General features: G+C 31.5%; 1 protein-coding gene across 3 annotated transcripts; it reads right to left on the reverse strand.

The window, feature by feature from the left end:
• Positions 1–132: 132 nt before the first annotated feature.
• Positions 133–7656, reverse strand: LOC112708053 (histone-lysine N-methyltransferase ATX3). Of its 3 annotated transcripts, none has more exons than XR_011864980.1 (22): positions 6222–7656; positions 6074–6129; positions 5789–5987; positions 5439–5546; positions 5277–5345; positions 5095–5163; positions 4793–4995; positions 4301–4436; positions 4022–4094; positions 3777–3876; positions 3518–3642; positions 3243–3388; positions 2758–2862; positions 2504–2568; positions 2206–2419; positions 1907–1990; positions 1746–1802; positions 1545–1634; positions 1369–1455; positions 1177–1251; positions 663–797; positions 133–556 (listed from the first exon to the last, which is right to left on the reverse strand). XR_011864980.1 is itself a non-coding variant. In XM_025760170.3 (22 exons), the coding sequence occupies exons 1-22, from the start codon at positions 7002–7004 to the stop codon at positions 466–468; spliced, it is 3033 nt and encodes a 1010-aa protein (XP_025615955.1). In that variant the 5' UTR covers positions 7005–7656; the 3' UTR covers positions 133–465. The 3 variants fall into 3 exon arrangements, 2 of the variants coding, with proteins under 2 accessions (XP_025615955.1, XP_025615954.1); XM_025760170.3 differs by having other exon boundaries at positions 663–763; positions 1907–1987; XM_025760169.3 differs by having other exon boundaries at positions 663–763.
• Between the last annotated feature and the right edge of the window lie 6206 nt (positions 7657–13862).

The raw sequence follows: 13862 nt of genomic DNA on the forward strand, positions 1-13862 counted from the left end.
TTAGTCACAATTAACCAAAAAATCTAAACCCTTAAATATTTAAACCAGACTTTTTCTTTTTAATCATTTCAAGCTCCATATCTTTCTTGCATGAGATAAATGTAAACTTTAGCCACACAATCACAAGAGTTCTGCATGCAAAAAATGCTGTATATTCATTATTAAGCATGAAATGAATATACATAAGAATATGCTCTGTTCATGCACATTTTTGTTTTCCAAATGTCATGTCAAAAACTTTGGAGAATATACAAGAATGGGAGAGGCAATTTACAAAAATGCCTCTAATTCATTGATCTGAATATCTTTTTCCTAATTTATGATATGAGCAAAAGAATATACAATTATAATGAGATTGCAAAAACGATATACCTATCAATGGACTACTGTTTACTCTATACTATGGCCTATGGTTAGGAATCTGCAATTGCTCCAGTAAAAAAAAAAAAAAGTTAAATGTCAACCCTAGTTCATAAATTTCCTACAATTGGAGGCTTTGCAAAGGCAGGGAACTTTCAGTTCATCCTGCTCATCTGGATCGAATAAGTAATCATACCTGTTGCAACATCAAAGAAAAGGGATTACATATATTAATCCAAAATATAATGCCAATGAAGAATAATGCCATCAACATAAATACGTAGAGACAGAACAAACTGTACGTTAATTCTTCGCCAGCAGAAACTTTCGTCTTGGCAATGAGAACGATCCGACTCTCTTGATCACCCAAACTCATAATCCTTGCATAGCAATTTGGCATGCACTGCAGCAAGTCAGGATGAACATCAATACTTCATCTAGCAATCAAAATATAGAATAAAAGCCTTAGACTGTAGTGCATTTGGTGTAAGTTTTATTTTTTGTTTCATTTTCAATATTTTCTGTTTCAGAATTTTGTAAACAGAAAAGAGAAAACAGAAGGTAAAACTAAAAAAACAAGAAAGAATTATTATTTTTATTGTTTTCTCTTTTCCATTCACAGAATCCCAAATTCAGAAAATAAAAACATAAACCAAATGCAACCTAGGTTGCTGCGACGGCCTGCCCAACCACTCCTTTATTTACAAATAAGGATTAAGGTGTAGGGCAAATTGGCAAATTCATGGGGCATTCCATTGATGAAGGAATACAGAGATAACATTTATAAAGTTACAGCAGAGTTTGATTATAACTTACAGAATGGTTTATTAGCCGTGCTATATTGCCCTTGTACGTTGCATCAATTACCACATCCTCACTGATCTTGAACAGCTGCATAATTTATTGTTTCATGTTAAGATCAGAAATAAAAGAGTAACCTGTCTGAAACAGGCATTTCAAGCACACAGAAAATAATGGAGGATGTTTCATAAATCACAAGAGACTCACATAGCAATCTTTCCCTTCTGCACGGTATTTCACTTCCCTTAAATCAGCAACACTACGCCTTACCCACTCCCCACGATACTCAACAACCTTCACACAAACATAAACACAAAATTAAGGTGAAGCAACTATTCATCTAATATGTCATCCGCATTGACCATCTTAGAATAGTAAGTTACCATCTCTCCTTCTTGTATATCTCTACGAGCAAAAAGACCCCATCCATGGATACCCGATTTTCCAAAGCAAACTCGAAGCTTTTCCATTTTCTGAGATATCAAAGTGAAAACTTTTAATACTTCACTTAAAAAACACAGAATATGATTTTTTCCCCCTCTGAAAATAAAATGAAGTAATTGACAGTAGCACACGGGATTAACCTGTAAATGATGAAGTCGTTCCTTAAAAGAAGTAAAAACTTTAGAATCTTCAGCATCCTATCAGATCAAGACATACAAAATTTACTTTTCATCACATAACACAATCACAATCAGAGGGACAAGAAGATCAAACACATAACCCCTTGACCATGAAAGATTACCTTATAGCTGTTCAACTGAGTTATTGCACCTAAAGAATGATGGCTGGGTCCCTTCAGCAAGTGAATTATTGGTATTTCAGCCTTCTGGCAATACGTGAGACAATAATTGAATCAGACCACATTGAAAGAAAGTGATTAATGAAAGTAATTAAATCCTAGGCACAGAATAACATTAGCAGCCTTAATGAAGGAATAGAACTGGGAAAAAAGAAGACAGCATAGTAATAACAAAAAGATTAGGCAAGTTTCAATATGTACACACATTATTACAGTCATAATTATATATCTAGAATCATCACCTTATTCAGGGATCTACGGTATACATGACATCTTGCAGCAGAAAATGGCTCAATCTTGTCACCTTCAGAGGTTGAAGATTGAATAAGCTCTACATTCTTTGATGAAACCAGCCTTGACCCCCGGAAGCATCTTCTATGATTTTCAAGAGAGGCTCTGGGAGAGAAAACCCCCAGGGGAGTATGTACAACCAATACAGATTCTGGATTTGGGACCCTGAAATCGAAGTAGCATAAAAATACATAACTTAAAAGAACATCAAGATATCATTAAAGATGATTCAATCGCCAGAGCTCAAACCTGTGAACTGCACAGTATATTAGCTTCTTTGTTATTTGAGTCCCATTCTTCTCCACAGAATGCAACTGTAAGTTTAAACAACATTAATATATAACCTTAACATATTTCCACAGCTCTTCTAACCCTCATATAACTTAATTCAAATTGTTCATCTAGGATGAAACCATGGAGGGTGGCCCATGCCCTCCAAAAGAAAGACCATGATTACAGTTTCAAATTAACCTACTCATATTTATGGGAAGTGGGAAACTTACTTCTGTGCTATATCCTGCTCTCGAAGCACACATCACATGAAAATAAGTAGCACACTTGCAACAACTTGTACAGGAACCATGGCTTTGTTTACAGATCACACAGGTCTGCAGTTGCAATGACAAGAAACCTTGTAAACATAATATGTGTGTGTGTGTGTGTGTGTGAGAGAGAGAGAGAGAGAGAGAGAGAGAGAGAGAGTGTGTTTAACAAATTCCCAGAGAGAGGGGGGATAGAGCAGTGTGATGAATAATAATGTACTTTTAGCAGAAAAATATTGAGTTTTACATTTGGGAATACTCATCCAAAGTGACTTGGAAGGAATGAGCTATATGTCGATGGAAAAAATCAAAAGTAAAATTGAAGTGCCACTTTCAATCGTGATAAATAAATAAATAATGATGCCAAAACGCCAAGATTACCAACATAATTTGGAATTAGTGACTAATAAAAAAACCAAAATAACCTTTTTAGCTCAGAGTTCTACCTTAACAAAGGTATTAGGAGGAATTCTCAGTATTCCTACCGCGGGTTCCATGGCCTCATGATTTTGAAAAACCACTTGAGGTTGAAACCAAGCACATGTCACATGAACCCATAGCATCTCAACATCAGTTGGTTTTAGAGCACCACCTGCAAAGCATTTTCATCCCAAGAAGTAAAATATTGCATGACATAGAGGTCTTGCTTTTACAGGACTCAGAATACCCATAGAATGCACATAATACTGAGTAAATGCACAAAATACTAAGTATGACATACCTTTTACAGGACAGAGGCAACAGTCTCTCTCCACATCTGGTGTTTCACATACTCTACAAACCCAAGAAGTAAAATCTTGAACATTCTTTGCCCCATAGCATTCTTGGTGGACTGCTATTTGGCACCTGCATAATGAACAAGAAAACATATATATTGATAGACGTTTCCATCTTTAAGCCTTGTAAGTTTTGAACAAAATACAAAGCATCCCCAATAATTCTGAATTAAGAACAAAGATCATGAACAATAATGGACGCACCTGTTACAAATAATAATTTTATTATCTTCCCAATCTTCAACCCATCTGCAAACTGCACATCTTTCTGTTGTCCATTTTGCATGAACTGGCTCATAATTTTCTGTGAGAATAAGGTAAAGGAAAAATAAATATTTGTCCTTCAAGATGTATTCTAGTGAAAGGATACATTGGCAAGTACCATAGGACCTGAGAAACTAAAAATTGACGCCTTCAGTGTATAGAAGTTCATATAAAGTGCAAATTACCTTGCAAAAAGCTAAGCACCTGCTGCTGATCTAACTGCTGTGGAACTCCATCTTGTGAAATGTTTTCTGTGATCTGAAGTAATTATTTCCAATAAAAAAATGAGCAAAAAGACAAAATAATACATAAATACACCCCAATATGACACTGTATCATCATAGGCAAATCCAAGTGATACAGATCTACTTCATGACTATTAAATTAGTAATAGCCAACTACCTCACAGAATACTCATAAGAAAGATTTGATGTCTCGAAGTCTAATGTAGCAAGAATACAAACCCATTTTTCTAGTGGGAACATCATGCTTTTCACTTTCACACTATGTTTCCATTTTTTAGCTCTGCTACCTGTGTGCCTTTCCCATTCACTTGGTGTCTGCTTCCTTGAACCACAAGAGCTACACTTGCACATAATTCTGCATGCAACCACAAGCAACTCAATGAAATCTTCAAATAATTTGCTAACCTATGGTTCTTTTAAATTATGGGAGTCCGAACAGAAACTGTTTTGCACATACAAAGCCTAATTAGGTTGATAAAATATCTATATTGATTGTAGTATCTTAAAGGATCAAGATAATACTGGGTTCATGCCAATGCCATTGTCAACTAAATTTTTTGAGGGTACATGAGATTTAAATAGAGAGAATCTCCAGAAATATGAATTTCAGGAAAAAAGGGACAGAACATAAAAATAAATTGCTTTAAACCATAAACAAGAAGAAATATTCAAATCAGATTATCAGTTCCAAGAAGCGCAAGGAACGCTTACAAATGAAGCTTTGGGAAGTAGAGCCCTTCCATGCCATTGCACACCACTGTTACCGTCTCAGGTACTATAGATTTTTGGCTACTATCTACCAATCTGTCTTCCACGATATACTTCTTTTTTGACTTGCTTGTTTTGGGTATGGGTAATTTCTTATTGAAATTTCCCTTGCACTCTGGGCAATAGTAATCTGTGTTTTCAAGATCCTGCAACAAGAAACCATTCGTTTATGAAAAAGCAATTGGTAAGAAAGTAATATTAGTTGACAAGAGATATTAAATAACATAGTAATCATGGTACAGAACCTTGAAAAGTTCAATGGATATTTTATCGCACTCAGCATGCACCCAAACATTACAGCGATCACAGCACACCTAATTCAAGAAGTTCAGCCCCAGAAGATATTAAAATTTTGAGTTTATTCAAACAAACATATATTAGCAATTTAAAGAACATCCATCTAATTGAAAAAAATGCATTATCTCACCCAATTCCCACCATGTGAATGGTGCCAAATCTTTTTGCAAATGCCACAATATTGTTTTGATTTTCGTAACTGTATCAAAAGGATAAAAGATTTTAAAAATTAACTTCTATAAATTATGGAGTCAAGAATTTCAAGCAATCAAAATGAGCCATTCTGCTTAACCTTAAAGCAATGTTTGCAATAAAATTGAGATGCACCACTTGGGTCCTTCATCTTCTTCATCGTTTTGCATGGCAATATCAAATAACAGCCAGCACAAGATATCGTATCCTGCAGAATATATTCAACAGATAAGAATTCACAATCAAAGTGAGTGTACATAGGCATTTCTATGAGCTTAGCTATTATCCAAATTTTATTAGAAACGACTACTGCAGACTTGGTCCAATATATATCAACAAGAGTAAAATATCTCTTTCTTATTCAGAAAGTAAAACAAAGCTTATGAATGCTCTCCACTAACCATGATGTCGTTCAGCACAAAATGAAAAAACAAAAGAAATTAATCTTACTTGATCCTCGCAGTGGTATTCATAATCAACAGGCATGGCTGGGGCCTCTAAATGTCCATTCGGATAAGCATTTACATAAGTTACTTCCTCTACTTCCAGCTGTGAGTTGAGAAGACCATCTACAGCCAGCATTGCCTCCTCCAATGCCATGCGAAAGTCACTCGGTTTGCTCTTGTACAACTGTGTCTGACCCTGGAATCTGAACATAAGCAAAAATTTATAATGAGCAACCGCCCTGCATTCTTGCAGAAACAACCGCAGCCAAAACCATTCAACAACACACACCTTTCCATGAACTTAGAGAAGGGGAATATCATTCCCTGCTTCACCCAAGCATAGTCCTGCAAATCAACATTCATTCAATTCACTAAAAAATCACATAACCAACACATAAATTTACCACCACATGTAAAATTCCTAATAGAAAGCTTACCCTTTGGGTCCCATTTTTCGAAAAGCCAAAGAACATGACGCAGAGTGCACCAGGAACGCAGCAGCTGAGGACGGATTTCGGAGCCTGCAAGATAGGATCAATCACCACAGCAGGCCAAGCAGGGTACCTCTTCCCACACTTCGCCCAAACTATATCACCCAACGCGAAATCCTCCGGCCTGTAAACCTGTTTCCTCCTTTCACCACCATTCCCAGTAGTTTTAACCTTCTGCTCCACACCACCCTCAAAACTAAGCACAGAACTGTTACTCTCAGTTTTAACAAAACCATTCTTTTCCATCCCTATATTCACTTCAAGACCACAATAATTATCACCCTTTTTTTTCTTCTCTTCTTCTGCATCATCCTCAAAGCTGGAATCCGTGTCCTCCACTTTGACTCCTTGGTTCTTCCATGAATCAAGAACCGAGTCATTGAACCTCGACGGCAAGGACTGATGGCGGCCCCGTGTAGAACGCAACAATGGCGGCCGAGTCCCATCTCCGCCGCCGTCACGCGGTGCCATTTTACCGTTCAGCTGTACGGAATTTGAATTGGACTGAACCTCAGCACCACCATTCCAATACGCTCCTTCGCTGCACCAAGAGCCAGAACCACTGCTGAAATCTTCAGCATCGCGAGAGCATAATTCGTTAACCTTCCGCTTCTTCTGATTCCCGGAACAACCATAGCTCTCAGAATCATGCTCTGCTTCTTCTCCTTCTTCCAGCTTGCACCTTTTCAGGTTTGGCATTTCGGTTCTCACTGTCCGCTTGACCATCATACTGTCCACAAAAACCCTAATTTCACATCGAAACGATGTGCAACACAGAACCTCCAAGAATTCAGGACTTAACTTTCAAGCCAACGTCAGTTTCCTAATTCCTATACCAACTAACACGTTGGAATCTCGCACCTCTGACGAATAGAAAAAACACTGAAAAACAACAAGAACGCGCGCAGAATTTCGATTCCAAAACCCTCGGAATCGAACAATGACGCGACCAACGAAAGGAGGAACGAGAAGGGAGAAAATCAGCGAATTGTTGTTGTCGTTGTTGTTCTTTGGATTTTGCGAATCGCGTTGTGAGAGTTTGGAAGCGTTTGATTTGGATTTCGGGAACAGATTGGGACGAGAACGATGAAGAAAAAATCCCGGGAAAAAGGAAGCGTTAAAGAGAAATAAATTTTCCCGAGAAACAAACAATTTGAAATTGGCGTTTGAGAGAAGAAAAACGCATTGTGTTGTGATATATTTATGTGTGTGTGTGTGGAGTATGCTATTGCTTGAGAATTAATTAATTGAATTTTTCTTAAATTTAATAAAAAAAATTAAATAATTCCCTTTCATAAATGGATCTTATAATAATAACTGTAAAAAGATATAAAATAACGGATCACGAATTTGAAGAAATATAAGTCAACTATTTCATAGTAAGCAGTAATAATGGTTTGAAGGGTTTTAATCAGTATCTGTTCTAAAAATACATATTAAAATTATTAATTAAAAAAATACAAAAAATATGGACAAATTTAGTGGTTAATATTTTGTCGTATATTTATTAAAATACAAAATTTAAAAAGAATTACTAATAATAATCTTAACATATATCTAAAAAATATATATTAATTAAATCATTCTTTTAAAAAATACAAAGAATTTCGAGAAATATAAATTTATGTGAAATAATAGAAAGAAAATACTATAATTGAAAAAAAATCCGTTTTAATTAATATTACGCGTATTTCCTTTCGTTTTGTTGATATTTTTATATAAAACAATAAAAATTAAAAAAAATTATGAGTTAATATAAGAAGATATAACATAATAAAATATGTTTGATTTACCATAATAATCAAATGTAATTGAGATTAAAATTCAAATAAACCTATTTATTTTTTTTTTTGGTCAAGAATCCTACTTATTTATTTAGATTTTCTGTTTTTGTCATAATTATTGCAATATTGTAAACCTTTTTTTTTTTGGTCTAGCAAGTATTGTAAACAAAAATTGGAAATGGATATTGTACTTTTTTATTTGAGAATGTTTAGGGCCATAGCCTATTGGACCAAAAAGCCCAATATAAACAAGGTCTTATATTTTAGGCCTGCAGAAAAACCCCAACACAACGTGTGCACTTCTATTTCATCACACTTCCATGGTTCAATCCTCAGTCCTGTGGCGGCGCTGTTTCTATCTTCTTCTTCTTCTTCTTCTTTCCTCAACAACTCTCTACTTCTATGTTTCAATTTCCATTCCTTTAGTTCAAAATACTGTGTTTTCTTTCTTCTATTTAATTGCTTTTGGTTTAGGGTTCTCTGTTTGGATTTTTGGGAACAACAGAATCAATCAAACGTCGACATGTTTGATGGTAAAGTTCAAATCTTTTTTCAATTGGGTATCTAAAAAGAGAAAAAGACTGGCATGGAAATGATGGTTATAGTAAAAGGTTTGAGCTGGAAGAACAAACATTGGGTAGTAATGGCAGTGTTGTTGAAGCAAAAGGGCAATTTGGTCAATGAAGAAGACCCCTGTTCCTTGCAAAGCTATTGCAATGTGACACTGCGCAACTTCTTCTAAATAAAAAAGAGGGTGTTAAGAAAAAGGCGTGGGTTGCATTCTAGTATGGATTGACAACCTAGACTTCTCCCAACACTTTTTGTTGATTGTGTTTTTTTGTTTTCAATGCACTGTCTAATGCTTCCAATGTAACTTCCAGCATTGATTAAAAGCCTTCGTACTGATCCTTGCCACAATTCCTCTTGGGAATTATGTTTTGCATTTTGTAACTATTTCAATATGGGTTTAGGGTCATGTTTTTACATGGTTAGATTAGTGCTTTAGGTTTGAAAGTAGGGTTTTTTCAAGCTTGTTAGAACAAGGTGGAAACTTAGTATAGTTATCATCGTATATGAAAGTTGTTAGATGATTAATTAAATTATTTAATAATTTTAATTATTAATTTCATATAAAATTAATTATATCTAAGTTTTTATTTTTAATTTATGAGAAGTTGGTAATTGAATAATTTTTAATTATTAAATATACATTAAAAGTACTAAGATTTCACCCTTAATCATTAATCTTCTCAATACACTTTGATAATGATCCAGTCCCATAAAATAAACACTACCTTTTGCTGCTATTCCAAATCTGTTCTTGAGAGTTTTTTAGTAGAACATTTTAATTAATTTTAAAATTTTTTATTTTATTAGACAAATTTATTTTTATATCAAAATATATATTTGTTTAAATAAAAAATTAAATTTTAAAATTTTAAAAATTTTTACGAAATGCCAAATCTTTATTAAATAAACAATAAAAATTAATTTGTTTAATTTTTTATTAAAATTTAATATAAAAATTATTGTCTTATAAATAAAAGATTATATATTAATTTTGTAATTAAAATTTATTGAAGATTAAACTTTTTAATTAAAATTTTTTAAGAAATTAATTTAATATATTACTCTTATTTTTTATTTTATCCAAACGAGTTAAAAAAACATATTGTCCCTTTTTTTGTTTTATGTGAAATTTTTTTTATTTTATTAATGATGAGATAATACTCAATTTAGTCTCTGAATTTATATACGAATTTCAATTTAGTTCCTAAAATTGTCTTTATTTAGTTCCTAATAAACTTTGCGAAATGACTTATGTTAGTCCTTGAAATAATTTTCAATATATAGGCTTTAATAGAATGTTGTCTTAGACACGTGGACACCACGCTAAACTCTGTAAAATGATGTTGTTTTGGTTTTGACACTTAAATCACTCAAAAACAACATCCTAAGTGGTGTTTATTGAAACTTTACCTAACAAAACAAGTGATGCGATATCATTTTTAAGTTATTTAAATGCCAAAACTAAAATTACATCATTTTACAAGTTTCAATGTGGTATTTGATTGTCTATTTTAATGCTTTATTAATATTTTTGAACTAAAAATCATTTCAGAGACTAATACGGATCACATTTATAAAATTTGGAGACTAAATAAAGATAATTAGAACTTCAAAAACTAAATTAAAATTTTCGTATAAGTTTAGATACCAAATTAAATATTAACTCAATAAAATTAGAGTCTAATGTAGTCAAACAATCTAACATTTTGCAATAAGAACAAAATCAACTCACAAAAGTCAAAATTATTTAAAATTAAAAAAAATATAAAATAAGGTAGAACTTATCTATATTAAGATGAGTCGTAAATGTTAGGTTGAAAAATTAAATTAAGTAAATGAACTTTTTATTCTATACATATGTATGGCTTAATTATTAGATAGATAGATAGATAAAGTATTTATATTTTAACTGAATCAGCAGGGACCACTGACCACACATATAAAATGATAATCAAAATCATTATAAGTGTTAGTCGGTAATAATTATTTATGTTAATATTTTTGTAATTTGTTTAATTAGTACTTATTATGTTCTCTTTATTTGATGATCTAGTCACTGCTGACCGCATTAGGCATTAATAGTGATGTAGAATACTCCATTTATTTTATTTGTCCTAAGTAAAATTACATATTATATACATATATATCAAGCACTAGTTGAATTCAAGATCTATTGGTTTGTGTTGAAATAATTCTGGTTTAGTCATCGTGTTACATCCATTAATAAGTTGATAAATTAAAGTTGTTCATGATGCTTCATTTTCCATTGGTTTTCCGCTTTTCCTGGACTTGAACTATTCTTTAATAATATCATGATGAAAGAGTTTTCTATATGAATTGAATCAGATAATGCAGGTATTAGAAGAGTAGTTCATAAACTCCCATTTAGCAGGAATAATAATGACTCATGATTTAATAAAGATTTATTTGTTCAGCACGCACTAAAAATACCACGGAACCAATCTATTTGGTAAAAGTAATTTTCAAAAATTTTTATAGAATAAAAATTTGCCAACAAAAAAAAATGATCTAAAATTCGTTGAAAATTGATTTTAATGTTTATTCTAATATTATCATGCATCTGGTGGGTACTGTATTTTGGTATTTTGTAAAATATAAGTTAATATTTATGTAAATATAACATCAAATAAATTAAAGGATATCATAATGAATTCATTGAACCTTGATGGAATTTAGTCTAATTTCACTTTGAAGCAAAAGTGCTTTTTCTTATCCATCTACCAAGATAAGCCTTAGTTATTGTTATCAAGAGTTATTGGGCATGCCAATGTTTAATGTAACCAAATTTAGGACTTTATTTAATCTTAAGAGTTGAAGTAAATTTGAATCGAAAAATTCAATTTGTATATGATAATAAACTTTTTTTTTATATCGCTAATGTTATAAAATTATTTTTTTAGAAAGTCTAGGGAGATAGCAATTTTGTTAAAATTTGGCTAGCACTTAACCATTAAAAGTAAAATAAGTAATTCTGCACCATTGGATATAATCTCCCACTATTAAATACACTTATGATGATTGATTGATGGCTATATATCACAATTTTTTCTCGTCCCCTAGCACTCCTCTAATTTTGTTTTCAAAAATTTAAACTGGAGAGACATATAAATAAATATAATTGTATTCTTTAACATATATCTCCTTCATATATTTTTTTTTAATTTGTATAAATTATATATAAGTTTTATTTTTCTTTTTATTTGTCATATATACTAAAATTTTTTTTTAGAATTAATATAGATTAAACTTTAAATTTTTTGGTTATAAAAACTTTATAATACTATATCATAGAATTATTGTTATTCCTAAAACTTTAAAATAATAAAAATAAACGACGAATGATTATATTTCTAGTAGCTAAGACGACCTATAAAAAGTCATGATATGATTGATGTATACCTTGGTGTTGGTCCAATGCATTAACCACATTATGCTATCTTAATACTATGTTTTTAGGGTTCTTGCATGGTGATGTTATGCCAAAATGCTTAATTAGTGCCCGACATTAGTGGAGACTAGAGAGCATGTAACAATCCAATTTTAATTTGAAAGAGAAGTTTCAACTCCTTCTAATTGCATTGTAAACCAGGTGGAGTATATATCATAATGTGGTTTTCATTTTTAGGGTTCTAAGAAATTGCAAGTCAATTTTGTAGGGTAGAATAGTAGACCAACAATATAATTGTGATCATAACTATATTCACATTTGTTGCATCATCATGGTACCCTTTTGTAACACATTGATGTAACAATTATTGAACACAACCCCACTTTGCAATGTTTTTTGTGTCACAATTATTCTTCGTCAGCATATATTAGGTTAAAATAAGAAAAATCTTAGACCTATAAACGTAAAGTATAATTTAATAACTAAATAAATAAAATTAAAATATATTAAATTAAATTGAACATTATAAAAATATAAATTAAAATAATTTTAAATAATATTTAAATTTTTTATATCACGAATATTTGAAACACGCATCACTATTATTTAAGACAATCCCATTTTGCAATGTTTTTGTGTCACAATTATTCCTCATAAGCAATTAAGCATATATATTTTGTGTTTCAATGTGTTTGTGGGGCTCCCATATAAGAGAAAAGAGTTTTGGTCATATAAGGAATGAAGCAAAAAGAAGTTAACAAAGAAAGAAGTAGTAGAGAACTAGAGATTCTCATGACCAAAAGTTTTTTGTTCCAAAACCATACTCTAGTGGTTGCACAAAAAAATGAACCTAATGTTGGAAAAATTTATGACTCATGGAATTAAAATGTTGAGTGGCAAAGTATTTATTAGAAGAAATTCATTTTTGTTACTAAAATTATTATGTAAATAAGCTCCTAGCTAGAAAATAATAAAATAAAAAATAAGAAAGGAATTTAACCCATTATTTATTAAGTCAATTTTAGAATATGAAATCGACCCAAGATAAAAAATGTCAAAAATGTATGGAGTAAAAAATATAACTTATCATTAATTTTATTAAATATGTTGATTTCAAGAAGTAAGTTAATTAATTAAGCAACATTGTTTATATTTTTGAATTTTTTAGTTTATCATATCTTTCAATTTAAAAAATTAAAGATTAATTCGTTATGAATATAAATTTTATTTGTTGGTCAACAAATTATTATATATAAAAATAAAATTTAAACTATTATCACTTATTTAAATAAATAAGTGATTTAATTGTTTGAATAACTCAAATTAGTTAAATACCCTTGAAATTTAAATAAAAGAGATCCTTAATTAAAAAGTGGGTTTGGTTTTGATGATGAAAGGTCATTCCAATATTTGTGCAATAAATTAGAGAATTTGGGTTGGACAAGAGTTTTGGACTCCTCAACTCAAAAACTCACTAGATTCTCCAGCAAAAATAGATTGATTTTATTGGCTAGGCTTGGCCAATCACAACATAGGCACTTATTAGCATTGGTAAAAAGGTTTAATAATTAATTAATTAATTAAACTTTGCACCAATAGCAAAACATAGTTAATTAAGCAAAGGCACGTGTAGTACACTATACATACAAGAATGTCTAGTAACAACTATACCATGAAATAATGGTCTTAAAAGTTATTAAGAACCATACTTTTAATCAATAAAACCCTTTCTATGTATAGAAAAAATGTTGTTACATAATCTACACCGCCCCATAAGATTTGCATAGTGGAAATTATAGGTCTTGGAATGTCTATCCTTTAGTG

This window comes from Arachis hypogaea, chromosome 8 (genome assembly GCF_003086295.3).
Source record: "Arachis hypogaea cultivar Tifrunner chromosome 8, arahy.Tifrunner.gnm2.J5K5, whole genome shotgun sequence".
In the NCBI taxonomy this organism is placed as follows: domain Eukaryota; kingdom Viridiplantae; phylum Streptophyta; class Magnoliopsida; order Fabales; family Fabaceae; genus Arachis; species Arachis hypogaea.